At 49.0% G+C, this 24,395-nt stretch overlaps 1 protein-coding gene and 1 long non-coding RNA gene across 6 annotated transcripts; one reads left to right on the top strand and one right to left on the bottom strand.

Moving 5' to 3' along the window:
- Positions 1-384: 384 nt before the first annotated feature.
- Positions 385-18,850, bottom strand: LOC125716517 (transducin-like enhancer protein 4). 4 transcript variants are annotated; one of them, XM_048988906.1, is made up of 21 exons: positions 18,398-18,850; positions 14,652-14,749; positions 13,699-13,762; positions 11,537-11,581; positions 8,006-8,068; positions 7,636-7,710; positions 7,516-7,545; positions 6,933-7,104; positions 6,767-6,783; positions 6,226-6,363; positions 5,611-5,664; positions 4,975-5,142; positions 4,742-4,871; positions 4,218-4,387; positions 4,032-4,108; positions 3,577-3,826; positions 3,237-3,484; positions 2,812-2,959; positions 2,519-2,669; positions 2,138-2,214; positions 385-1,518 (listed from the first exon to the last, which is right to left on the bottom strand). In XM_048988906.1, exons 1-21 carry the CDS (start codon positions 18,419-18,421, stop codon positions 1,411-1,413), a joined length of 2,307 nt encoding a protein of 768 aa, XP_048844863.1. In that variant the 5' UTR covers positions 18,422-18,850; the 3' UTR covers positions 385-1,410. The 4 variants fall into 4 exon arrangements, with proteins under 4 accessions (XP_048844863.1, XP_048844864.1, XP_048844865.1 ...); XM_048988907.1 differs by lacking the exon at positions 7,516-7,545 and having other exon boundaries at positions 6,933-7,116; XM_048988908.1 differs by lacking the exon at positions 7,516-7,545.
- A 30-nt stretch (positions 18,851-18,880) lies between these two features.
- LOC125716582 (uncharacterized) lies at positions 18,881-23,710 on the top strand. Of its 2 annotated transcripts, none has more exons than XR_007384355.1 (3): positions 18,881-19,036; positions 21,976-22,116; positions 22,309-23,710. It is a non-coding gene; the product is annotated as an uncharacterized LOC125716582 (long non-coding RNA). The 2 variants fall into 2 exon arrangements; XR_007384356.1 differs by having other exon boundaries at positions 21,976-22,231.
- Positions 23,711-24,395: the final 685 nt, after the last annotated feature.

The raw sequence follows: 24,395 nt of genomic DNA, 5'->3' as shown, positions 1-24,395 counted from the left end.
TGGCCAGGTCATGTGATGCTACACTATCGTGTGAAAATGTTTTACTGCTACTGAGCGTCTTTGAAATCTGGACACGCCATTCAAGACTGAGAACAGAAATGACAGAAGTGGCCTGTTGAAGCAAATGAATTGTGCTGGAAAACAGGAACAAAGCGATGGTGCATTGGCGTATTAGTGATTTTGAATTTTGGTGTTTGTGGTGAGTTCCGGCGCAGGTCCCTGTCCAGGGTGGATTTCAGCTAATCTGCCAAAGATTACTGCTTATGCTGATTATGAATCACTGGTACTCAAACAACTGTCCATATGCTTCCACAAATAGCACATTAAAAGCTTGACCGTGTAACTGGTTTTGAGATCAGCCTCTTCAAGAACACTACGAGAATGTAGTCAAGAGCCAAAACTTTATTTTGCATACCTTAATAATATTCCATAATTAAGATCAAATAATACAGGGTTTTAAAAAGTGCTGTAATTTTGTTTGAGTCTGTGTGGACAAGTCGGCTATGACGTACTGCAATGGCTATAACCCACATCGCGGACAGGAACATCAGGCCCGAACCCCGCCGAGTGTCACAACAGGGCAGGGGCGATCGCTGCCGTGTCCCTCTGTACGCGCGGACATCGAGAAACCAGCTTTATCTGAGGTCCGAGAATTCATAATCATCCTGATTTTATTTTTAAACCCAAGAAGTGCTTGTTCAATACGGCCAGCACGAGTTTTCAAGATGCGAGCAATTTGGAAACAATGCCGTGAGCATCTTTGTATTTACATGTAATTTCCAATAGGCAAGCGGGGGCATGTTTGTATAATTGTACCTCACAATGGAAGGTGATATCAGATTTCCCCCCTGTCCTGTCCCGGGGGAGGGGGGGGGGGGGCCCTCATTACTGGGCTGGTTGGACTAATGCAGACGCTTGTTTATTTTCAGTGTCATTGCATTGGGCTTTACTGTGGCTTCACATTAACATCCCTCATGGGCTTTTCTCTGACCGCATGTTCATCAGGAAAGTACAGGAATTACACCCTCTGTCAGCTTACAGTGTTGTAAGGGTGTGTGTGGCTCAGCAAGTCTGGACACTCTGCCTGTGATCAGAAGGTTGTTGGTTCAAATTCCAGGGTCGGCGGTGTGTTCTCCGTGTGTAACAATGTGTCTTTTCACCACTGGGACCTTAATCCCCAACAGCTCCAGGGACCATCTGGCTGTCGCTGCTCTCAGGTCTACGTTACTACATAAATAAACAGTAAGGGGGTCGCTATAGGCCAAATTGGAGGCAGACACACACACACACACACTCAAAGCTGGATGTGGATTGGGGGGGGTCAAACTGAGCTGAAGGCCTTGCTTGGGAAGAAGAGAGGAATTGGGCAGGGGACATCCTGAAAGGCAGGGGACATCCTGACTGCTGACTTCAGTACACGACTTCATACACAGTGGCCTTCTTGTCCCCAGAGCCGGTGACGATGAACTTGTCGTCTGGAGACACGTCACAGCTCAACACCGACGACGACTCCTTGGACTGGGTGCGGGTGACAAAAGACCGATATCAGCAGGACAGGAACATTTCTTTTGTGATGGGCCCTCAGTAGGTGGCATTGTCGTTTCACACCCCCAGGATTGAGGGTTTGAATATCACGCCCTCTCTGTATATATGGGGTTTGCATATTCTGCTCTCGCAAGCGTGCATCTGTGACTATCTCTGAATTCAGGGGCTGCACCCTTCGAAAGCTGTATTCGAAGACCGAATGCGTCACAGCAGCGCAACGAGGCTGTCGCATTTCAAAGGCTCCTTCACATGTGGTCTATAAATGCATCCTTCTTTTGCCAAGTGGCGAGGGATCCACTCAATGGATGCTTCGCAACCCAACATATCCGAAGATTCACTGGACAGAGGTAAAGTGGGTAAAGTGGGATGCAGTCCCTGAATTCAGTCACAGCTTGCATGCGTCCTGTGCTGCCGGGGAGAGGTTCCAGACCTTCCATGGCCCTGACCCAGTTCAGCAACTGGACGATGGATGTTATCGTGTGCTGAAGTATTATAATGTTTGCTCAAGCAGCTAGCTGTCCAGCTTGCTGGTGTCATGTTAAACGCTGCAGATTGCCTCAAGGTATTGCAAGGTATACAGCCCCCCCCTCACCTGGAATATGCTGGCTCCGTAGGGGGTCCTCCATGCGTTGAGGAGGTTGTCCTTGCCGGTGCTCACAAACCACTTCCCTGTAAAATGCAAACTCATCACAACCGCTGCAGGTTACATTTCTCTTGCACGCTTACGTCCTGATAAGTTCTGATGATGTGCATGCACTGCTTCAACAAGATCTTTTTAGTATTTTGCACACACTTCTCACAAGTGCCACAGTCTCAGAGTGATCCTGCCTCTGCTTTGTCTGTAAAATCGGTAAACGTTGATTTATTTTGCATGCTGTTGTACCAGGGTGCAGCAGAGCAGTGTGGATTTTTCTATGAAATTTTCACAGGTCTTTAATGTATGGGTGGCAGCACGAGGCCCAAAGTAACGTACCGCAGTAGGCGAACTTGAGCGAGAGCACACAGCTCTCATGCAGGTGCAGCTGGTACTTGTCGGGCTTGGACACGTGCAGCACCTCCACGTTGCTGCTCTCCATCCCTACGGCCAGCCAGTCTCCTGTGGGACAGTGGCCCAGAGAGAAGATCTGGACGGAGAGGAGGAGGAGGGTCAGGAGACAGACGTGAGGGAAACCAGGCAGGCTCAATGTTCTTAGAACAGGGGGTGTGAACACAGAGGCCAAACTGACCAATCACTGCAGTCTGTCCCACTGAGGCCCCACCCCTTACCTGGGAGGTGAAGTCATGCTGCTGCAGTTGCCGCCCCTCCCTCAGGTCCCACCCGCGCACCGTGTTGTCCAGCCCCCCCGTCCACAGCTTGGTCCCGTCGTTGGAGATGTCGATGCAACTGGCCCCATCTGTGTGGCCCTGGAACTGTCTAGGAGGCCCAGGGAGCAGTCGGCATACTGTCAAGTACTTGCTAATACTTCACTTTTCTGTGTGTGACACAGGTAAATACAGGGGCGGAACCACAGGGGTACTAGCCCCAGCTGATTGGCCCTCTCCCTGTCATTCATCAATTCAGAACATAAATCATTGGCTGATGATAAAGTTGGCCCCCCAGCATGAATTAAGGCCCCAGCTTAAAAAATCCTAGTATCACCCCTACTGTGTATCCTAAGCCCCCTTCAGCTCTCCCCCATGGCAATATTTACCTGACCAGGGTCTGGTTGTGCAGGTCCCAGACCACGATGTTTCCGTCGCTGCAGCAGGAGAAGCAAACCTTGTTGTCGGGGCTGATGGCCAGAGCGTAGCAAGCGGGGGCCGATGATGTCAACTCCGCCTTGATGCGGGGGGTGGGCGTGGCCAGGTCCCAGATGGACAGGGTGCTGGCCTCCCCTCCCACTATCAGAGTTCGCCCGTCGGGGAGGAGCTTACAGGAGCGGATGTAGTTGTCTCTGTTCTGATCAGGTGACAAAGACTCATTGCGGTTAAGCTCCCCAGAAATGCTAGTGGAGCGGCTAATGCTAACAGCCCCGTTTGGCCGGCACTCACCAGGCAGTCCAGCTGGGCCATGGCGCTCTTGCTGCCCGGCTGGCTGATGTCCCACACCTTCACGCAGCCCTTACCGCCGGTGTAGACGTGCCGGGTGGAGGCGCTGATGGTGACGGCACACACCACCTCCCCGTGGCTCAGCGTGTGGATCTGCCGGGCGTGGCGCGGGATCCCTGGGCCCAGCAGGGCGTCGGGGGGAAAGGGTACAGGCTGCATCTGCCCGTCCGCGCTCACGTGGAAGGAGTAGGCCCTGCGACAGCAGGAGAGGAGACCACTGTGGTCAGTAACACTGAGATTAGAGTTCTGGCTGCAGACAGACAGTAACACTTGAGCAATGTGTCCAGAAATTAACCTGTCAACGGATATTGAAGTCTGACACCAAATTCATTAAAAATCTGGCTCAGTTGCGGCCACTGTCTCTTTCCAAGCCCGGCAGAACAACCAGCTAAACTTACGGCTTGCTGCCTGTTGTGCCAGGAACCGCCGAGGACACCCCAAGGGGCCTGAGGTGGGAACGAGACTCATGCGCCACCTACAGAACAAATTTGGTGGTGCAATGGAATCACGCTTAGTTTAATTTAGCACAATTACCATTTTCTGTTGACAACGTCCACATGCTAGCATGTCTCAGAGAGGCTCACCATGGGGCTGCGGGTATATCCCCCGGCAGCTGTGCTCATTTGTGGCGAGAGGCTTATAGCACCCGCAAAGCCGCCGGGGCTGGCCAGCTCGCCGTTCAGCCCCCCGTGGGACACGGCCCCAAAATGAGTCGGATACGAGCTGGAGGACAGAGACAGCGGACTCCGCAGGGCTGGGGGAGAGAGAACGAGAGAGGTACTGGTTTAGGTCCAGGGCCTTTTTTAAAAAGCATCATTATTTTTTCAGAACTTGGTTGCTTTGGCACTTATTCCTGTCCCATTTTCCCGGCCAAAAAAAATCCATCTGGTTCTCAGAAGCAGAGATCAGGGGCTACAACAAAGCAGGGAAAGAAGGGAAGGAGAGATGGAGCAGAGGAAGTACAAACGCCTGGCGGGACCCGAACGACGGACTCTGCGTGAACTCACAAACTGGCTGCAAGACAGCAGATCTGCTTGAAGAAACAGCATCAATTTGGCTGGGGGATCTAAAATGGGTGAGGTGTGAGGGGGGGGGGGGGGGACCTCACCTAAGGGGTCAGCCAAGGACGACTTGCTGGCCAGGCGTAGACAGGAGGAGCTGGGACCTGGGGTGAGAGCGTCCCTGTGCGAGGGGGAAGGAGTCCCTGAGTTGGAGGAGGGGGAAGCTGATTTCTCCATCTGAGCAGACAGTAACAGTGAGGGGGGGGGGGTCAGGTGAAAGATTCTCAGACTCTCAAATATAGGTAATGCTGCCTGAGCCAGTGAACTCCGGAGGGCGTACCTGGGAATCCCTGGCCTTACTGGGAGTCGGGGGGCTGTGAGGTGCGGGGGAGGTGCGGCCCGGGCTGGGGCTCCCATGTGGCTCCTTCCTGAGGGCCAGCTCCCGGTCAGGCCCATTGCTCCGGGGGGAGCAGGCGGGACGGGGTCCGCCAGCCGGGGATGCGGGCTCCTAGACGTGAGGGACGGCAGGTGTCAGCCGAATCTGCTCACCAAGAACGGCGACGTCACGGGGACAGAGAGGAGGACATGGCTGCCAGCACGTTTCCACAGGTGACGACAGATCGGGATTTAAAGTCGCAGTCTAACTCAGAAACCTGCGTGGCTACGACCTCGAAAAAACCTTCACCGTGACCCTTACAGGAATAATGACGGATTCGGGCTGGGTTAGGGATTCTGCGGAGAGTGACTCAGATTTCCCACGAGGCAGGACCACAGCTTTCACAATCGAGCTCAGATTAACGGCACGGAGCAAGATACGAGTTTCTAAGGTTACAACAGCGCCATCTAGTGTCATGATGGATATCGGCCGCAAGGTCCTCCGGCCAGACGCGTCAAGCAAGGCGTTTAAAAGCATCGAGTGCTCACTGCAGGCGGGAAACAAGCGAGCCGGGACAGAGAGAACGAACAATGACGGCACCTCATTGGACACGTCCACCTCCAGGTTGTCCTCGCTCTTGTCCCCTTCACTGTCCTGTGAAACAGGAAAGACCCCAATCAGGGTTTCTCCCCAAAAACTTTTTTCACCCGTCACCATATGTTACTGTTGCCATTAAGGCTTCAGCTTCCTGGCTGGTGAACATCAATCAGGAGGGAACCTATGGACAGGGCTGCTGGACCCATCACAAAATGTATTTCTGGCTATGGTCCTGGCCTGGAGTAAGATGGCCTGGGGTTACCATGGCAGCAGACCTTCCATGTGATGACGGGCCAGCATCTAACCTTATAATCCAACTCGAGGTGACATCACCCCTACTTTTAGACCGCTGATGTGCACAAGGGGTCGACGCGTTTTATTCTGCTTCTAAAAAAACGTGTTGTCAGCTCTGACGCAGCATGGCAGCCATGTATTTTACCCCGCCAAGATCTATAAAAGGTAATTATATTGATGGTAAAGGCACATGTTTTCACTATACACCTTTGAGTAATGTCTGGATCAAACCTCTCCGCGATGCTGCGGAGTGGATCCTCGCCCTTTTTCGGCGATGCCGTTTGGCTGCATAGGATATACCCCCGTTACCTGCGGCGGTCTTACATAGTGTGCTGTGAGGGGCTCTTTGTCATCGCTACGCTTCCTCTTGACGTCGCCCCCTGCTGTCTGAGCGGGGAAGACGCCCGAGGTGCCCTGGCGGTCCTCTGTGGGCTGGCTGTCCGTCGATGACACCGACTTACTCTGTGACGCACACAGAGATGTATGTCAGTGCACACACACACATTCGTATTCATGTCTTTGTGGGGACCATCCATTCATATCTATGGAAAAACCTTAATCACAACAATGACGACCTTAACCATAAGTAACCGAACAAAATAGAAGACTTTTGGCTATTTTAGTCTTCTGATTACAGTCACAGATTTTTGGCAAGACTGAATTCCCCATTGTGACGAAAAAAGTTGGTCCCCACATTCTGAAAATGACAGGTTTTTTTTTTTCACGTCGTGGGGGGACATTCGGTCCCCACAATGTAATACATACATAACTCACACACAGAGACACACGCGTGAGCATACAGGAGCAGTGCATGCCCAGTCACAGCATGCTCTTAGGGGATGAAACAGGAAGTCAGTCTACTTACCCTGCCTGGTGTCCCAGCTGGGAATAGCACACGGCCAGTGGGTCAGCAGTAGGTGTGTGGGGTGGTGGGGGGGGGTGGGGGGTGGCGTAGAGAAGTCAACAGCTCATCTCCATAGCAGGCAAGATCAACCCCAGAGATTTAACCCTATAACCTCCATCATTTCTACCTCTTAGTTGCTCATCCAAGTGGCTGCGCTCGTCCTTGGCCAGGTGTGCCACTCCCCCAAGTGCCCCAGAAAGAGCCATAAGCCCAGCGCTGCCCCCTAGGGACACCGCTGCGGGGTGGGGGGCCAGGGGCATGCCGGGGGTGTGGTGAGACAGGTGCTGGAGCTGCTGCTGCTGTGGAGGAAGCTGACAGAGGGTCAGAACGGCCCACCCCTACTGACAGGCTCCCTATTTCCTGTCAGTTTCAGCCGTGGCCAGCAGGGGGCTCACCACTTAAACTAGGGCTCCATTTTGATATTGCGTGTTTACATTCTGAAATACCAGGATGTTCCCCCGCTGTTGCTCCCAAAGAAAAAGAATTTCAATCTCTATAAAAATAGTTTTTGTTTTTATCCATTTCTTAAATGCAAAGCGTCTGCCTCCTGGCAAGCGATGCTGAATATGTACAGTCCTGCCAGATCTTGAAATAAAAGCATGTTTGCAGGTGGTTAGTACTTAGATAGGAGATGCATGCATGCATATTGCATAAGGGAATCCCCCCCAGACCCCCCCTCCCCCCAGAAGACAAGGTGCTGTACGCTCTACCTGTCCCTGAACGTCGCTTTGATGTACCTGCTATATGACAGAATGTAATACAGTGAATGCAGTGGTAAGTGCTAGTGATGTAGAAGACGCAGGTTCTCTGGAGAGCTGCGGAGAGCTCACCCCAATGATGGCGTTGAGTTCAGCCATGGTGACCTGCTTGGCCCTCTCCACCGCCTGTACCACCTGCTGCTGGTGCTGCGGAACACGGAGATGCCACATCAGAAGCCTGGAAGAACACTATGAAAAACATCTGAGGATGCAGAGCCCTGTGTGGATATACGGATGTGACTTTTAACATTTATACTTGGCAGACACCGTTGTCCAAAGTGACTTATAAGTTAAGCGGATGATTTATCACTGGCATGCAGTGCTGCTAGGCTGAGCCTACAGTGAGTGACTGTATCGGTACATCAGTATCGGTGCAGTGGATGCAGATCAGCAGCACGGCAGTGAGAGGGCGTGAGTGTGCCGGGGCTTGGACCCTACACACCTCCTGGGACAGGAAGGGGACGATCTGGGCACAGATGGCGCTGAGGCGCTTCACGATCTCCGCCTGCAACACAATGTGCAGCTTAGGATGCCAACCACATGTAACTACACACAACACAGATACATGCACATGTAAGGTACACAGGCACCCAGGCACACACATGACACAGGCACACACACGACACAGGCACACACACGACACAGGCACACAGGCACACACAGGCACACAGGCACACACACGACACAGGCACACACACGACACAGGCACACACACGACACAGGCACACAGGCACACACACGACACAGGCACACACACGACACAGGCACACACACGACACAGGCACACACACGACACAGACACACAAAGACACACACAGGCAGATAGACCTCTACTCATATCTTTGTGGGGGCTCTTCATTCATTTCTATGAGCAAAACTCTAATCCCAACAATGACGTGCTTAACCCCCCCCCCCCCCAGCCTTAACCATAAGTAACAAAAACAAAGACAACAAAACACTTTAAAAAAATACAACCTTTTGGCAGATTTAGCTTTTCGATTGCAGTCACAGATTTTTATTAAATTGAATTTCCCATAAAGGAGACCAAAACAAATGGTCCCCACAAGTCAAAATAACATGTTTTTTATCATTTTGTGGGACATTCGATCCCCACAAAGTAATGGATATCTGATCCACACGCACACACACACAAACAGAAAGCCAAACCCAGCCCGTTCGGAGGAGAAGCAAAGGCAGCCATCATTGTACTTCAGTAAAGTTACCATCCCATAAAATCTGCTGCTGTTTCGGAATCCGAGTTTATTTGAACAGCCCCCCCTCCCGTGCGTGCGGGCCGCTCCTGCCAGCTAGGCGATGCCAATCTGTCCAAACACACTGGCGACCGCTGCCAAGGCCGGCAGCCTCTAACAGCATGCGTCTGGTCACGTCTGTGCCGACGCATTAACCTCTGGCGAGGCAGTGGGCCTCTGCATCAGGAAAGCGCAGGAAAGGGCAAACAGGCGGTAAAATAAGCTCCGATACACGAACAAACATGGAGGCAAAGCCATAGAACAGAGCGGGCAAAAGAGACGTAAACAAACAAGCATCTGGAGTCACCGAACAATGGAGGCACACAAACAAACAAACAGCCCACAACAGAGAGAAGAAGCATATAGCAGGAACCAGAACAGTGTGAGATCAGGCAGTGTGTGATACTGAAGACCACCTGGTCATTCCAGCAGGGTGACGCAATTCTCGCAGATCATAAATCTCTCTCACTCACACACACACACACACACACGCACGCACAGTGTTTCCTTATAGCCCTCCTCAGCTGGCCCAGAAACCTGCATGCTCCTCACCCAACTCACCACAACAAAAAAAAAACTGAAAACTGAAGAACAACCCAAGATTACAGCAGAGGAGATGGCCAAGGCAACGGACAGGTGACATACTGTTTGCTCTCCAGGTTTAAATTTCAATATAATGGAAGTAAAGGAAGTAAAAGAGAACAAGTTTAGTCTGCAATCTGATGCAGCTTATATTGTACATGAAGCTGATCTGGGTCGATACCACAGCAACACAGAACTCACAGTGAGGCTATGAAACACAGTGCATTCAGACACAAACAAACACTGAGACACACCAGTGCCACCTGGCTGCCAGGGATGGAAGTGCATGAACTAACAGCATGGCTCCGCCTCTTGCTGCCACCCTGGCCGGCTTTGACCTCTCCCAAGCCCCTACAGGAAGATCCTACTCCTGCTCTCGAAGTGACAGAAGTGGGCCGGCAGCAGCCCCATTACTGCATTAGCATGCAACGGCACAGACGTCTTAAGATCACAAGCGGTTGTGGCGAGGCGCTAACGCTAACGGTTTGCTAATTTCCCCCCTCTCACGTTTCGCCCTCGTCTGCATAGGCCAGGGGGAGAAAGGCTGTCACATTTGGCCAGAACGTGACCCATGCCGCAGAGTTCTGTTAGGCCCAAATCGGCATCGTGACTCCCTTGAACTGCTCGGCCAAGAGCCCCCCCAGAGAATGCCAAAGGGGGCTATTAATACAGTGCTGACCAACTTCTGCCCATACAACAAAATGCAGGGTCAGCACAGCGGCTACGCTACAGGCTGTCGACGGCGCGTATCCTGTGCTGCAGGGAATGCTGGATGCCTCAAAGTTCCAGCTTCAGCTTAATCGCGCCATATAATTCCGTCTATCATCCATGATCACCTATGGTCACCATTAGTCTTGAGCCTACCTCAGGAAGCAGAGGCACAAGGCAGGGGACGCGACCACACGCCATACTAGCAATTTAGAGTCATCAGCTCTCCTAAAACCACGTTTTATGGATAGTGGCTGGAAACTGGAGCACCCAGAGAAAATCCACGTGAGCACAGGGAGACCAGGCAAACTCCATGGGACTCGAACTCATAACCTAGGAGGTGCGAGACCATAGCTCATTGCACTGAATGATTGCGCTGTGCTGTACTGTGAGTTTGCTAAAAACAGCAAAAGCAGAATTCATAGAATTCATAGAGAATTCTTTTAACGTACTAAGACAGGTCCAAATTAGTTTTAAGATATGCAGTTACATAGATATTCTATTATAAATATTCTAAATTCATATACGAATAATTTCTGTACTTTCGTTTGTGCTTACTGATATTCTGAATCAATGATTTAGTGAAAGCCATGGAAAAATGAAGCATTAGAGACTCACAAATCAAACAAATGGTGAATAATTGATTAGGATATAAGCACGCTTAGATAATTCCTTTGATAACACATTCACACTGGAAAGATTTAGATTGTGATACAGTCAGATGAGCTGAATAAAGACCTCAGCAATGACAGAAGCGTGAGCAACTCCCAAAGCTCTCTTACAGCACCCCAGGCCATTTCCTTTGTTTGTTCTACTCCTCTGCCAACCAAACAATTAAACAAATCAACTAATTTTCAATACGATAATTATGAATCACGATAATCAGGGGTGCTGAAATATATACTGCTGCTGGTCTTCGAGGAGACCCCAGAAAGCACGTGGAGACAGGGTGTGTGGTAAGGAAATGATGGACGTGAGGGATTAATTGTTGACATTAATAATGAAAGGCAGAGCACATACAATGCTTGACTGCTCCCCGTGATAATTACGCTTTTACTTGCACCCACAGGGACCCATTAATGTTCTGACGCAGAGGGATCTTTGTCAGATCTGCCGTCTAACCGAGAAACCACCAGACAACACTAATATGTTCCACAGGAAATGTACACAGGGCTGTTTGACTGACGTGACTGCAGGCGTGATCTCCTGTTCGTCTTCACGGCAAGGGCCACACCTGAAAACCTCAATACCGCCCCCCGCCCCCATTTTGGGACCTTGAACAAGAGTGAGATTCAGCAGAGAATAACCTTCACGAGAGCCCGACATCAGAAGTAACGGACGAAGCAGAGTAATTCCCATCGCGGGAGGCGCGAGTCTGGAAATCTGCTTCCCAGAGCATCATGGGAAAAAAGGCAGTGCAAAGGGCAGCTTACCTGTTTATGCATTTCGATGTTCAGCCCGTACGACATCTCGTAGTACTGGAAAAGAACACAAACCACCATAAAAAGACAGAAAGTGACATTATTATTGTAATATTAAAATCCGGGACTAGGGTAAATAAATTTGATTAATGTTGAAAAAAGTAGCATATACAATACTGTGGAAATGTCTGGTACTTTAATAGGCTGATATTAAAGAGCACATTCTCTTTTAAACGGTGTTGTGTGTCTCCCCCTCCTTCCTGCCGTCACAATGGTCTGCCAGTTATTACAATACATTTCAAGGGTTGGGTGGGGTTAGGAGAGAGCCTGCTGTCACACACGTGGTTGTCACGGTGACTGTGCTGTTGGGTCATTGTGTAGCTTTCCGTCTCGAATACTGTCACACACACATACACAGACACACATAGATAAATACACACGTTATTTTAAGGAAGAGGCTCTGAAAAATAATGTATCTCTCTATGGAATATATGAAGCAGCCGACATTAAACGTTGATGCAGGCTTCCAACTGAGGTGTCCATGTCTGAGAGAGGTTTGGATGAAGGTCACTCTCCCTTTCATTCACACCTGCCCCACTCCAACCAAAACTCTGATCTGAGAACAGCCATGATTCCAAATTCCACTTAGAGAGGGCAGCTGCTTGTCAGGCAGCTTTGTACATCAGTGTTTCCCAATCCAGACCTCAGGGACCCACAGGTAGTTTACGTTCCTGTTCTCAGAAAAAATGTGGATTGTCTAGCAGGGAGCTCGGAGGGAGCAAAAACGTGGACTGGCTGTGGGTCCCTGAGGACCGGACTGGGAAACACTGATCCACAGAACTGCGTAAGAAGCAGCTCTTAGATAACGCAAAATAAAGCAAGGCGACCCCAGAATACAGCGGAAAAACATGCTTACTTCCTGCTTTTGTTACTCGCTCTCTGAGTGTGGTTTTGTTAGCAGTGTCCACCAGTGTTAATTTCCCAACATTGTTACTATTATTATAAACAACAACAATAACAATAGTAATAATAATAATCGTTTTCCACATTACTTTGTATGCATCTTCTAGAACATTTTTAGAAATGAGAAGCCCAATCGGATGAGCGACCTGCTGGGAAGACGGTGATGTCACCACTTGCCTCTGCTGCAACCAACAGAGGGCGTATGTTCCCACCGGAGGGTGGTGGGCGGGGTCATGGGGGTAGGGTGGGGGGGTTATCGTTTAAGAAGCCTCTGAACGATTAGATTAGATTCGCCCGCACGCGGTGCTCTGCCAGACGTCTCTCCCAATAAATCCTCCTGTCCCCTGACCTGACAACTGATCAGCAAGAACATTCAGTACCACATATATAAAAAAAAATAAATAAGAGTAAGAGGAATAAATTATGTACTTATAAAAAGACCTGGATGTCTGTCAACATGAGTCCCAGTGTACATGGTGACTCTGCTAGCTACAAGGCCCTAAATTTAGCCTGTGGGCTTTTTCCTCCGTCAGATGAAGAGGGTCATTGTTACTTCACATTATTTACGCGTCCGTGCCTGTACTCCCCCCCCCCCCCCATATGCTACGCCCCCCCATCTCCTGCTCTCCTTTACTTTCCTCTTCCCTCCTTGCCTCACCCTCTCCCTCCCTCTCTCTCTCTCTTTCTGTCTCTCCCTCTAAGCTGCTGTGATCACACACACACACGCACATGTAACACAGACATGAAAATGGAGCCCATCTGCTCCAGTCTAAGTGCCGATTCTGGACTTGCATTTGGGTTTTGAAGCGGTGTCATTCTCCACGATATGGACTCTGGTCCCCGTGTGGACCTTATGTGGGCCCCGTGCAGCCGGCCAGCCCTTGGCTCGGACGCCGGACGGATCCGGCCGGGCAGATAATGTGCAGGATGTATCGGCAGGTCAGCTGAATGTCACAGGGAGTCTCGTTGCTGTGGTGGGGGTATGAGGGGGGGGGTTGAGGACGGGCTACAAGGTCTCTTCCTCTTCCGCTGTATGAAGCAGCACATTGTTCCTCTGACATCCTTGTGTGGAGGGGGAGTAGCCTGGCCTTTAGCACGCTCCGAGAATGCTGCCCTGATGTCACTGCTGTACGTCGGACAGAAGACCGAGAGGCACCGAAACGACAAGCTGCCGTCCTGGGGGGGCAGCTGTGGGGGAGGCTCTCACTCACCATGATGTAGTGCCTCTGCATCTCGGTCTTCTCGCTGGCCAGTTTCTCGCACTCCAGCTTCAAGCTGCAAGAGCAGATGGGAAGCTCGTGTCTCCATGACGCAGGCCGACAGCTTCATGCTGCCCAGCAGGGCTGCTTCACAGCCACAGCCGTCTCACGCTGAACATTTTACAAGAAGATCCACAAGTACGCCTCTAACTGCCTGAAAGTCAGACTTGTGGACCAGATCACACCCAACAAATGCATGTAGCACTATCCTTACCTTTAGTGCTAGCCTAACCTGTACTGTCAGCCTTACTTGTATCATTAGCCTTACCTGTAGCAATAGCCCAGGGTCGAGAATTTTTTATCAGCTGGCTGGCATGAGATTTTCAATTAGAGACTGTCTGTACACACATGCCCATGCATTTACATGTATGTAACAGATTTATTACTTTGTAAATAATCTGTAGGACTGTTTATAATGGAATAATGTAGATTTGCCAAAAGATTTCTTGTGTGAGCGTGAGAGTCTGAAAGTGTCACACCAGGTGTGTGAGAATTGGCAACCCTGTACTAGCCTAACCTGTAGTATAAGCCTAACCTGTAGCTTTAGCCTTACCTGTAGCACTAGCCTAACCTGAAGTGTAAGCCTAATCTGTAACTTTAGCCTTACCTGTAGCACTAGCCTAACCTGTAGTATAAGCCTAACCTGTAACTTTAGCCTTACCTGTAGCACTAGCCTAAACAGTAGTTTAAACCTAACCTGTAGCTTTAGCCTTACCTGTAGCACTAGCCTAACCTGTAGTTTAGCCTTACCTGTAGCACTAGCCTAACCTGTAATGTAAGCCTTACCTGTAGCGCTTGCCTAACCAGCAGCATTAGCTTAACCTGTAGTGTAAGCCTTACCTGTAGCACTAGCCTAGCCTGTAGTACACTTGCAGTGCCACAACTACACATGGAGAGAGGCATACCTGTGGTACTGGGCCTGGAAGAACTGAAACTCCTCCTTGATGCGGTCCAGGGTTTCCAGGACAGTGAATTTCAAGGGCTGGGCAGACTGCAGGGGCACCTGAGACAGGCGGCAGAGTACAGAGTGTCCGTCATCACTGCACGTCACCTCCAAGGTTCGCTAGCTGTTATTGTTGAGCACAGCCATGACGGCTCCACTGCAGACACTTTTCTAAGTTGAGCACTTAATGAGCTCACTTTGAATTATTAACTCAAGATAAAAATTTCATAAGCTGACTCCATATGAATAACTTCTGATAAAAATGGAATGATCCCAAAAGCTGCACACTGTTTCCTTTGAGATTAAAGGAGCCAGGACTGACTACGCAGCTCCAGCATGCTGGTGGGCCATTAGCTGTATTAGTGGTATAGGCAAAGTTAAGGAAGTAAGACAGATGACATCTTTTTCAGCCTATTATATTAAAACTACTGCTGAACCAATGTTAGCGGTACACTCTGCTTGTTTTTTCTGCTATCCTCCGCTTTTATCAGAACCTGTGTTTGCATTGTCCTCTGCTCTAATGGGATCTGTTTAGTGCTGTCCTTTGTCTAACAGCACCTGTGTTAGCACTGTCCTCTGTTCTAACAGCACCTGTGTTAGCACTGTCCCCTGTTCTAACGGAACCTGTGTTAGCACTGTCCCCTGTTCTAACGGAACCTGTGTTAGCACTGTCCTTTGTCTAACAGCACCTGTGTTAGCGCTGTCCTTTGTCTAACAGCACCTGTGTTAGCGCTGTCCTTTGTCTAACAGCACCTGTGTTAGCACTGTCCCCTGTTCTAACGGAACCTGTGTTAGCACTGTCCCCTGTTCTAACGGAACCTGTGTTAGCACTGTCCTTTGTCTAACAGCACCTGTGTTAGCGCTGTCCTTTGTCTAACAGCACCTGTGTTAGCACTGTCCTCTGTTCTAATGGAACCTGTGTTAGCACTGTCCTGTGTTCTAATGGAACCTGTGTTAGCACTGTCCTCTGTTCTAACGGAACCTGTGTTAGCATTGTCCTCTGTTCTAACGGAACCTGTGTTAGCACTGTCCTCTGTTCTAACGGAACCTGTGTTAGCACTGTCCTCTGCTCTAACATAATCTGTGGTAGCACTGTCCTCTGCTCTAACAGGATTAGTGCTGGAGGGGATGGGAAAATCGGGAATACAAACAGACAGCAAGTGTGTCTCAGAGTAGAGGATGGTGTTTATACCCTTCAGTTCCCTTTCAAATTTCCTCCTCTTCCTTGAAAATACGTGGCTTCCTTCAGACCAAAAGCCAGAGGTCATCTTTCATGTAAGTCAAACCCTAAGAGGGCTGCGAGGGGTTTTTGTCACCCGTTTCATCTCCTTCGCTGGGACATCCAGCCCTTCGCCTTCGTAATGATCTAAATGTTATGTTTTTTTGGTGTGTTTTCTCAGGCACCAGTCTTCAATGCCAAAGTGAGCTTTTTAATTATTGATGACATTTTTCTGGGAGATTTCTCACAGCACATAGTAGCTACTGAAAAGCATGAACTGCTGACGACCCAGGAGGGCCAGGGGGCGGAGCGGTGGTACCCTGACGTCCTGGTCAGGGTCATTTCATAACGTTCAGCCTGTGCACTTTAATCCTCAGGCTTCTGAGTGGCAAACGGCACTCAGCTTTCACTGCTGCTTCGGAGAAAGTGTCTGGGGACCTGGAGTTACTGAGGGATCGGCATTGACGCCAGACCAAGGTCAGCTCTTAATAGCCCCATTTTTTTCCGTAAGAAAGGAACGATGACACTGCAGGGAGAAGCTGGCCCAGCGCTGGCACCGATACGCCGCTTGGCCCACCAAGCGGGAACGGGTGTGACTTTGCATCTGGCTAATGACTTAAAAGCATTTGCTTTTTAAACGTTACTCAGCCAGGCTGCTGGAGGGAGTTCTGCCCAGTTTAGGCTTAAATGAGGCAGCCCTGTTTACTGATGATTCAGGCGTAAGTGGACACACACAAAGAGCGGACGCATAGCACATGCGCAGATCAACATGCAGCCGCATACAACAATCCGTTCCTGTCACGTGACTCTCACTCTCACACGCCGACACGTGCTCAGTTGACCGTGATCTGGATCATTCTTGCGTCTATGTGCACACCAGCCAGTCGCACACTTTCAGCAGCCGTCCCGCAGAGCCGCCGCGGTGTGTGGACATTCACGCACGGATCGCAGACATGTGAAGTTTGCACTTGTGAGAGAGAAACCGTGACATTCACGATCACAAATGAGTCACATCTCAGCTGCCACATTCCCATCTCTGTGTTTTTCCACTCGCAACTTCTCTTCCATTCCTCATTTATTGGTTAATTACTTTTCTCCATTTTTTTATCCCTCATCTGTCTCTCCTTGTTTTACTCCTGCGGTCTCTCAGTGCGGATGGGCAGGGGTGCGGATGCTTGAACCTCTCGCTTCCACATGGCAAATCAGATCGCAGCCTCGACGGGCGGACGGTCGCAGTTCCGCAGCTCGACATTCCCGGTCTAGACCCTCACTGCCCTCGTTTCGCACCTGGAGAGGTTCTGTGAGATAGACTGGAGGCTGGCCGTCATCGTCATCGTTGCCACGGAAGGGCGGCAGGAATTCCGGCAGGTTCCGGGTGCTCCAGATAATTCTAATAGCAAAGCACCCGGCACTCATGTCCTAACAGGAACGTACACACGCAGACAAGTACGGAGACACGCTTGCACATGTACCGACACAGACACAATGCCACGCTACTGACTTGCACGCCGCACGTCTCCTCCATGAGCACAACTTAATGTCCCATTACCCTCCACCCCCCAGAGCATAGCAGCTTCCTAAACCTTTTGCCATGTAACGCTCCAAAACAAATATTCCCTCTGGGCGAATAATCAGACCCAGAGCTCCAATTCTCTTACTCAAAAAAAGAAAACATCAAACGTAAGTGTGGTGCCCCGTCGGAAGCTCCGTTATACGGTCGTCTTCAGTTTCGTTCTGTCCTTTTGCTGTACAGTAGCATGTCCCTCCTGCCCCTCTGCTGGCTTTTAGGATCAGCGCACTGGCTGCGATTCGCAGTGTTTTATTTCACTGGCGGCAGTGACAGGCCCCAGGAAACGGACACAGGCCGCAGCCTGTGACCCATATTCGTCACTTACGAAACATACCGACTGCAAATCCCCTCACACTAGCCGAGGAGGGGGGGGGGGGGGGGGGGGGGAGCCAATGGGTGCGGGGGGGGGGGGGGGGGGGGGGTTGCGAGCTGCAATACGAAGGGGCTTTTGCTGGATGGAGGAAACTGACCTCCTCCACCGACCGACCACGGATCACCATCTGCGGTATGATGGCCGCCGCATATCTGTCCGCCGCCCTTCTGTGGCGACGACGTCGCCGCCGCACGAGAGATGGCACGGCCAGCCTCCAGTCTATCTCCAGTAGAATCTCGGGTTAATGACCTGCACCTTTGATCAAAGGGTTCAAATCCCGGGAAGGAATTTATGCTGCACCCTTGGGCTAATGGCAGCCATCCAAAGTTGCTTAAGCAGAGAAACACCAAGCCCAGCACCTCGGCACTCTGCAAATACTAAGTGATGTAGATCAGATAGAGATGCCCACAGAATATGCTAATAACTGAAATCCCAAATCAATACCTTCCTCTTGCATACCACCCCCCCCCAAAAAATTATTCTTGCCCCAGCAGCAACAGCCCTGTGACTTAGTTCAAGGGAATTGTGGGAGCCAAGAGCACTTACCGGGTGCCGTCCTTGTGGGTACATGATCTCAGGAGAGGATGAGCCTGTGGTTCACTTGACGGCCAACTGTGACCCCAACCTGAAGTTCTCCTCACACAGGGCCCCAGGGGACACAGAGCCTCCCAGACAAGTTGAGGGCCGTACTCCCTCCTGGAACTCCCGCCAGAACCAGATCCGCCAGGTCTGTGGGTGCCGGCTGAGGGCGAGTCGGGAACGTCCTCTTCCACGCTCTGTACCTTTCGGTTCTGAGGGAGACCTGCTTCTCACTCCTGCCAACGGCTTGCGAGGAAGTTGGAGACCCCCCGAGAAATCATGGCATCAAAGTGCTCTCAAAAATAAGCTGTGCAAACTGCTCCCCCTCCCCTTTCCTCTAGACCTTTCGCCGACCCTCCCCAGGAAAATCCAAACATAAACACGCTCCACCATCCAAATGTGAATTTAAGAGCGACCACCCCCCCCACCCACTCGCCCCCCCCGCCCCTCCCCACAACCTCCAGCACTGCCTGCTCTTGAGAGAGTGCGACAGCCACGGCACTGAAGGATTAAATTCTGGATGAAGAAGAAAAAGCAGACAGAGGAAGCAGTGTTTTTAATCGGACTTGGGGAAAAAAAAGACAGGAAAGCAGGAAAGAACAGCAGGTCAGTGAAAGATCCAGCAAGCATCTCAACATCAAGCCCTAGACTGTAATATATCGTGCCTGTTAGCACCAACACAAACACGGCAGCCTGGCGAAGCTAGCCTTAAGGTGGAGCAGAGAAGATACACATCAGTACATACTTATCTGAACCGCTCTAAAACCGTGAGAATTACGCAGAATATATTTGCAGAAAGACATGCATATGTTCAAACGCTAATAAAAAAAAATGCACTAAAAATATTCACATGTGCAATACACACCTCCATAAGCAATACATAGTCTTGGCTTTGTGCATTTAGTCCAATCTTTTTGTGTGTAATCTTTTTGATAGCATGAGGTTATATGTCTCACTTGGATGTTTCATTAGACAAACGTGTCTGCTACGCAAAATAAATGTGAATCTAACCACAAAATTGACTCTTTAATTACTACACCTCCTGCTGGCTCATTGTTGCACCCAGCTTTCCTTCTGTCGTACAGGATAAGCTGCAATCCCTCTGTGTGTAGTATAGATTTCTTCCAAGGGCCCAGGGTTTTACCCGTTGGGGGTAATAAACTACAGGGTCTGCCCGGAGGGTCCACATGCATGTAATATGCGTTGAATATTATAAGATCTGTCCAGTGTACAGAATACAGTATTACACTCCCCTTTCCTCCCTCACTGTCACTCACTGGCCCACATTTAGGATCACAAAACCACGCTTCTCTGTCCTCAGTTAATCTCAGTCTAATCGTATAAGACGCCCTTTGGGGCGGTAGCTTTGATGGAAATATTCTCTTTTCACGTTTCCTATCTTCCAGCTGCGTGCCAGTTATTCTAAGCTGATCGAAGGACAGAGAACTAAAATTATATATAATAAACAGTTATGAAAAACCAGGTCAAACAAATACAAATTTAACTTTAGTGGGTCACGGGCAATCCGCAGATTCCGCTTAATGAGTTATCGTGTAGTTACGGTTTCGATAGTGGGTTCGGTTTTCAGAAAAAAAACGCAGTGAAACTGTACGTGAATATGATTTTATATGTTTCATCGATAACAGGGAAAGTAAACTATCACGCAGTTTAAAATGACCCGACGTTTAATTACTAGCTGTGTTCTCAATCCAAAGCAATCAAAGTGACTTATACGGCACCACCTTAAGAGTTTTCGATGCTGAAAACTCCCTTTGCTCTCGGATTGGCTAGATGCAATTCTAATTTTAGCCAATAAACGTCGCAGAGCCCCACGTTGGGTCGTGATATCATGCAAAAAAGTAGCCACTCAAAGCATCGCGGAGCCAAACGCTCCCCGCCCACGATGGCAGGGGAGCCGCCATCCGTGAGGATTGTGGTCAGTGAAGTTCCAGTTGTGAAATATCGCGTATCACCTGTCTTTAGATCAATTTTCTAACGAAATCCATTTTTATAGCGGTCAGATAAGTGTAAAGTCATGTTTATTTATTTTTTTCTTATACACACTAATAGCAAACCTGTTTATAATTATGTATATTTTGTTTATCAAAAAGCAAAACATATTATGAAACAATGTATGTGGAAGGAAACTGAACTGATGAAAGTAATTGCATTATACGCCGCAGTAGAAAAGATACCTAAAAAATCGGGACGAATTACTAGTCTCATTTGATATGAGAAATCATTCATAGGATCTAGACCTGACTTTTATCTGATTTACCTGGCGGTTTTAATGCGGACTCCAGTGAATAAGCACGCAGACGAAGCTCAGCACACACGAGTATCGATTGGCCTAAGTTGAAGTGCAGCAGAACTGACTCATGTGCTGGAACAGCGTTGTCCATGTCCCTGAACGTGAATATTTTATATGGGGTTAAATGTAAGGAAAATTGTATAGCGTAAAAATATAATACTTGCATGTTGGAATGTATCTTTGTTTCATAGAAACGGATATATGCTCGCAAATTTCCCCCAGTAATATTAAGTTACTAATTTGTGATTCGAGTCGATATATTTGTGTAAACATTAGCTACAGATAAATAAAGCAATTGGTTAAATGGTTTTTAGAATTTACATGAATGAGACTTGATTCTTTCCTGCGGCTAGGGGGAGTTCATTTCGGAGAGTGGGCTGCTGGTCTGTAGTTTGCAAACGTGCCAGTCAGAAAGTGCTTTTTGGATCTGTTTAATAATAAGACATAACGTCAATCTGTTCTCACTATCCACAGTTTAATCCAATTTTAAACATGGGTTTATACCAGAAAATAATATCCATGAGGAAATAACAAATGTGGACTGCTAACGTTTTGTCTCGACTCCAGACTTGACGTAACTGACCTAAAAACATCCCCGAATTTGCCGAGTGTGTAAATGTTACACGCGCTGCAGAAGTAACGCAGCGCGCGTGGCACTGCAATTGCCTATAAAGCAATGGAACCAGTGCTTGGGCTGACGCACGACTTAATAAATGAACCTAATTAAGAAAAGTCGCTGGACTGGAGTGCTGGAATCACAGCCGGGTTATTAAGCACGCTTCGCAGACAGTGTAAGAAAAACTGAAACGAATGAGGGATGAAACCTGCTGTCTTTGGCTGTCAATTAGCTTTAAAAATGGCTGCGCTCAAAATGAATTCCTGGTGTGACGTCTAACCTGGAACACAGCTAACAATCACCTGTGTACCTGTGAGTGATGCTACTTTTGGTCCAAACTGCTGCAAAATCCAAATACCAAGAAGCTGTTTGGTCGGATAGTTAAGGTGGCGGTCGCAGGAGGAAATAATACAAGATGTGTATATTTTGTAAGGATTCTTTTTAGCCATGTATGTTGTTTTAATGGTCAAAGAGGCCATCAATGAAATCATCAACAAGCCTTTTCTTTAAATCCATCTGATGTGCTACTTAAAGTAAAACCAATAGTAACTGTTGAGTAGATCCTGTAAGACACCTGGGATATTCCATCATCCATCTATCCATCCATCCATCGTCCAGCAGGTCTGGACTGCGGAGGCAGAGATTCCCAGACCTCCCTCTCCACAATCTGCTCATCCAGAGTGATTCTGAGGGATTCCCATGCCAGCCAAGAGATATAATCTCAAGTGTGCCCTGGGTCCACCCCAAAGTCTCCTCCAGGTTGGTCATGCCCTGAGGACCTCCCCAGGAGGGACATCCCATGTAATTTAAAAAATAATAATTGCCGTGATGGTCTGGCAGCCCAGCTGGCTCCCTTACACCTTCAGGATCAGAGGTTCGATACCTGCCACCAACTTAAATGCTCTCCTTGGTCTTAAATGTTCTCCTTATTTTCATGCATGCTTCTTCCAGGTGCTCCTGTGTCCCGCAGTCTGAAATCACGCAACCAGGCAAATGGGTGCCACCAAGTTCCCTTTTGTGCGTGACGGTGTGCTCTGTCATGGACTAGCCTTACATCCAGGATGTCCCCCTGTCTCATGCCAGAACTGGGAGAGGCTCTGCACTCAATGTGACATCGTACTGGAAGCAGCTATGGAGGATGGATGCATGGGTGTAAATTATGGGGGAGCTGTAACCCCTCCAGTAGTTAAAATCAGCCAATACAACCACCTGAACCCCCTTCAGTGGGTGGAGACCTCAACCCCCCCCCCCCCCCCCAATGGCCAACACAAAGTTATGTTCTTGGTTTGATGTTTTAATGTGACACTAGACAGCATGATTATCAACATTATTATCCTGAGCTTCGAGAAGAAAGTTGGGGGTCACAAGTCTGAAATCGAGGTTTGCTGCCAAACCTCTGCAATGAGCCATGCCAGGTCAACCTATGCTCTTATTGCTCTTTCAGACGCATGTATAGAAAAAGACTTCACCTGTTTCTCTGCCTGACTTCACCCAAGAGCTCAGTTCGAAAGCATAGCCCATTAGGGGTGGATATTTGTAATAAAAATGATAAAAGGAGACTTCTTATATATTACACTGCAATCGAAAGAGAGCTCATTGGCTGACACATGCAGTTAAGGAACGTAGATGGTATAACTAAAATCACCACCTCTACACACCAAATGGGCAACTTTCTCGCCACCTTATCCATACTCAAAAATACATAAACAAACGTAATTCCCTAAAAATGTTTCTCCGGAGGTGATTCCCAACCACTGTTTTTAGCCCGGTGTATTTTTAAATCACATGGACACCGCACACACTTTGAATATAAATTCCTGACAAGACTCTCTTGCAATTTTATATGTTCGAGTGTAACAGCAACCCTCATGGTTTGAGATGCCTAAACCATTAAATCACTAAAGCACCTCCCTAAACATCAGACCACTATAGGTCTATTTTTAAAATTTCCTCCCTTCGTGGGGTTTGAACCTGGAAGCTTTATAAATCACGCTTGTCCCTCTTTACCCAGAACCCCGCACTGCCTCTTCACACATGTTATGCTGACTGGAGGCAGGCAGACTGTCTAAAATAATGAGTGGGGGGGGGGGGGTAGTTGTGAACTTTCAAGCAGAATCCAATCTAATTAGAAATCAGTGAGTAAAGATTTCACAACTTTCTACTTTGCACATACAACACATTATTAATTTGGATGGATGTCATTGTTTCTCCATACTGTCTAAATAATATTTTATTTTTCATTTTTTTGTTATTGTAAAAATGAGATGTCTGTCGACTGCATGCACGACTACCTACTTATAGCATCTGCCTGGCACAATGAATTTTGGGTAATTAAAATGGCTGAGCAGAGTCAGCTTCCAGTTCTCTTTCTTCAGCTGAGGGTCACAATACGGGATCTGAAACATTCAGATAGGATTGTTGGGGAAAATGGACCTGCAGTGTGCAGGAAGTGCGGACAGAACCTAGCAACCGTGGACGGGGATACGGCTAATGGGTGTACATCATCGGGAAGCCTCGGGAGGACCAGGTGCACGAAGACAACCATCTGAATTTGAGTGCTAGCAGACAGGCATTTCAGCTCCTGGGTAATGGGCTGAGTGTGAGACATCAATGCACAACTGGGGAGTGAGAGACGGGGTTGGCAGGCGGCCTCATGGGCTCGGCTCTCGGTAGCCCAGTGCATAATTTATAGCATGGCGTTATAGATACCGGTGTGTAGATGGAGGGGTGTGATTGAGGGATAGAAACAATGCAAAAGAAGTGCCATGTCAGTTTGGCCTCAGTAGCAGATGCTCTCCTAGCACAACCCCGTCAGTACTGTTATGCAGTTGTTTCAGATGTGTTTTAATCAATGAGAGAAACCGATCAGTATTTTCGCACCTCCCCTTTAGATCGATTAGATTTTTTACTGATTTAAAGATCTACTGGCGACTAATCTGGGGCAGCACGGCGGTGCGGTGATTAGCTCTGTCGCCTCACACCTCTGCGCTCAAGTCTCTGCCAGCGTGGAATTTGCATGTTCGTCCCGTGTTGTTGCG

The sequence above is a fragment of the Brienomyrus brachyistius genome, chromosome 21, assembly GCF_023856365.1.
Source record: "Brienomyrus brachyistius isolate T26 chromosome 21, BBRACH_0.4, whole genome shotgun sequence".
NCBI classification, from domain to species: domain Eukaryota; kingdom Metazoa; phylum Chordata; class Actinopteri; order Osteoglossiformes; family Mormyridae; genus Brienomyrus; species Brienomyrus brachyistius.
Note: the sequence above shows the minus strand (reverse complement) of the source record. Positions and strands in the feature narration are given on the sequence as shown.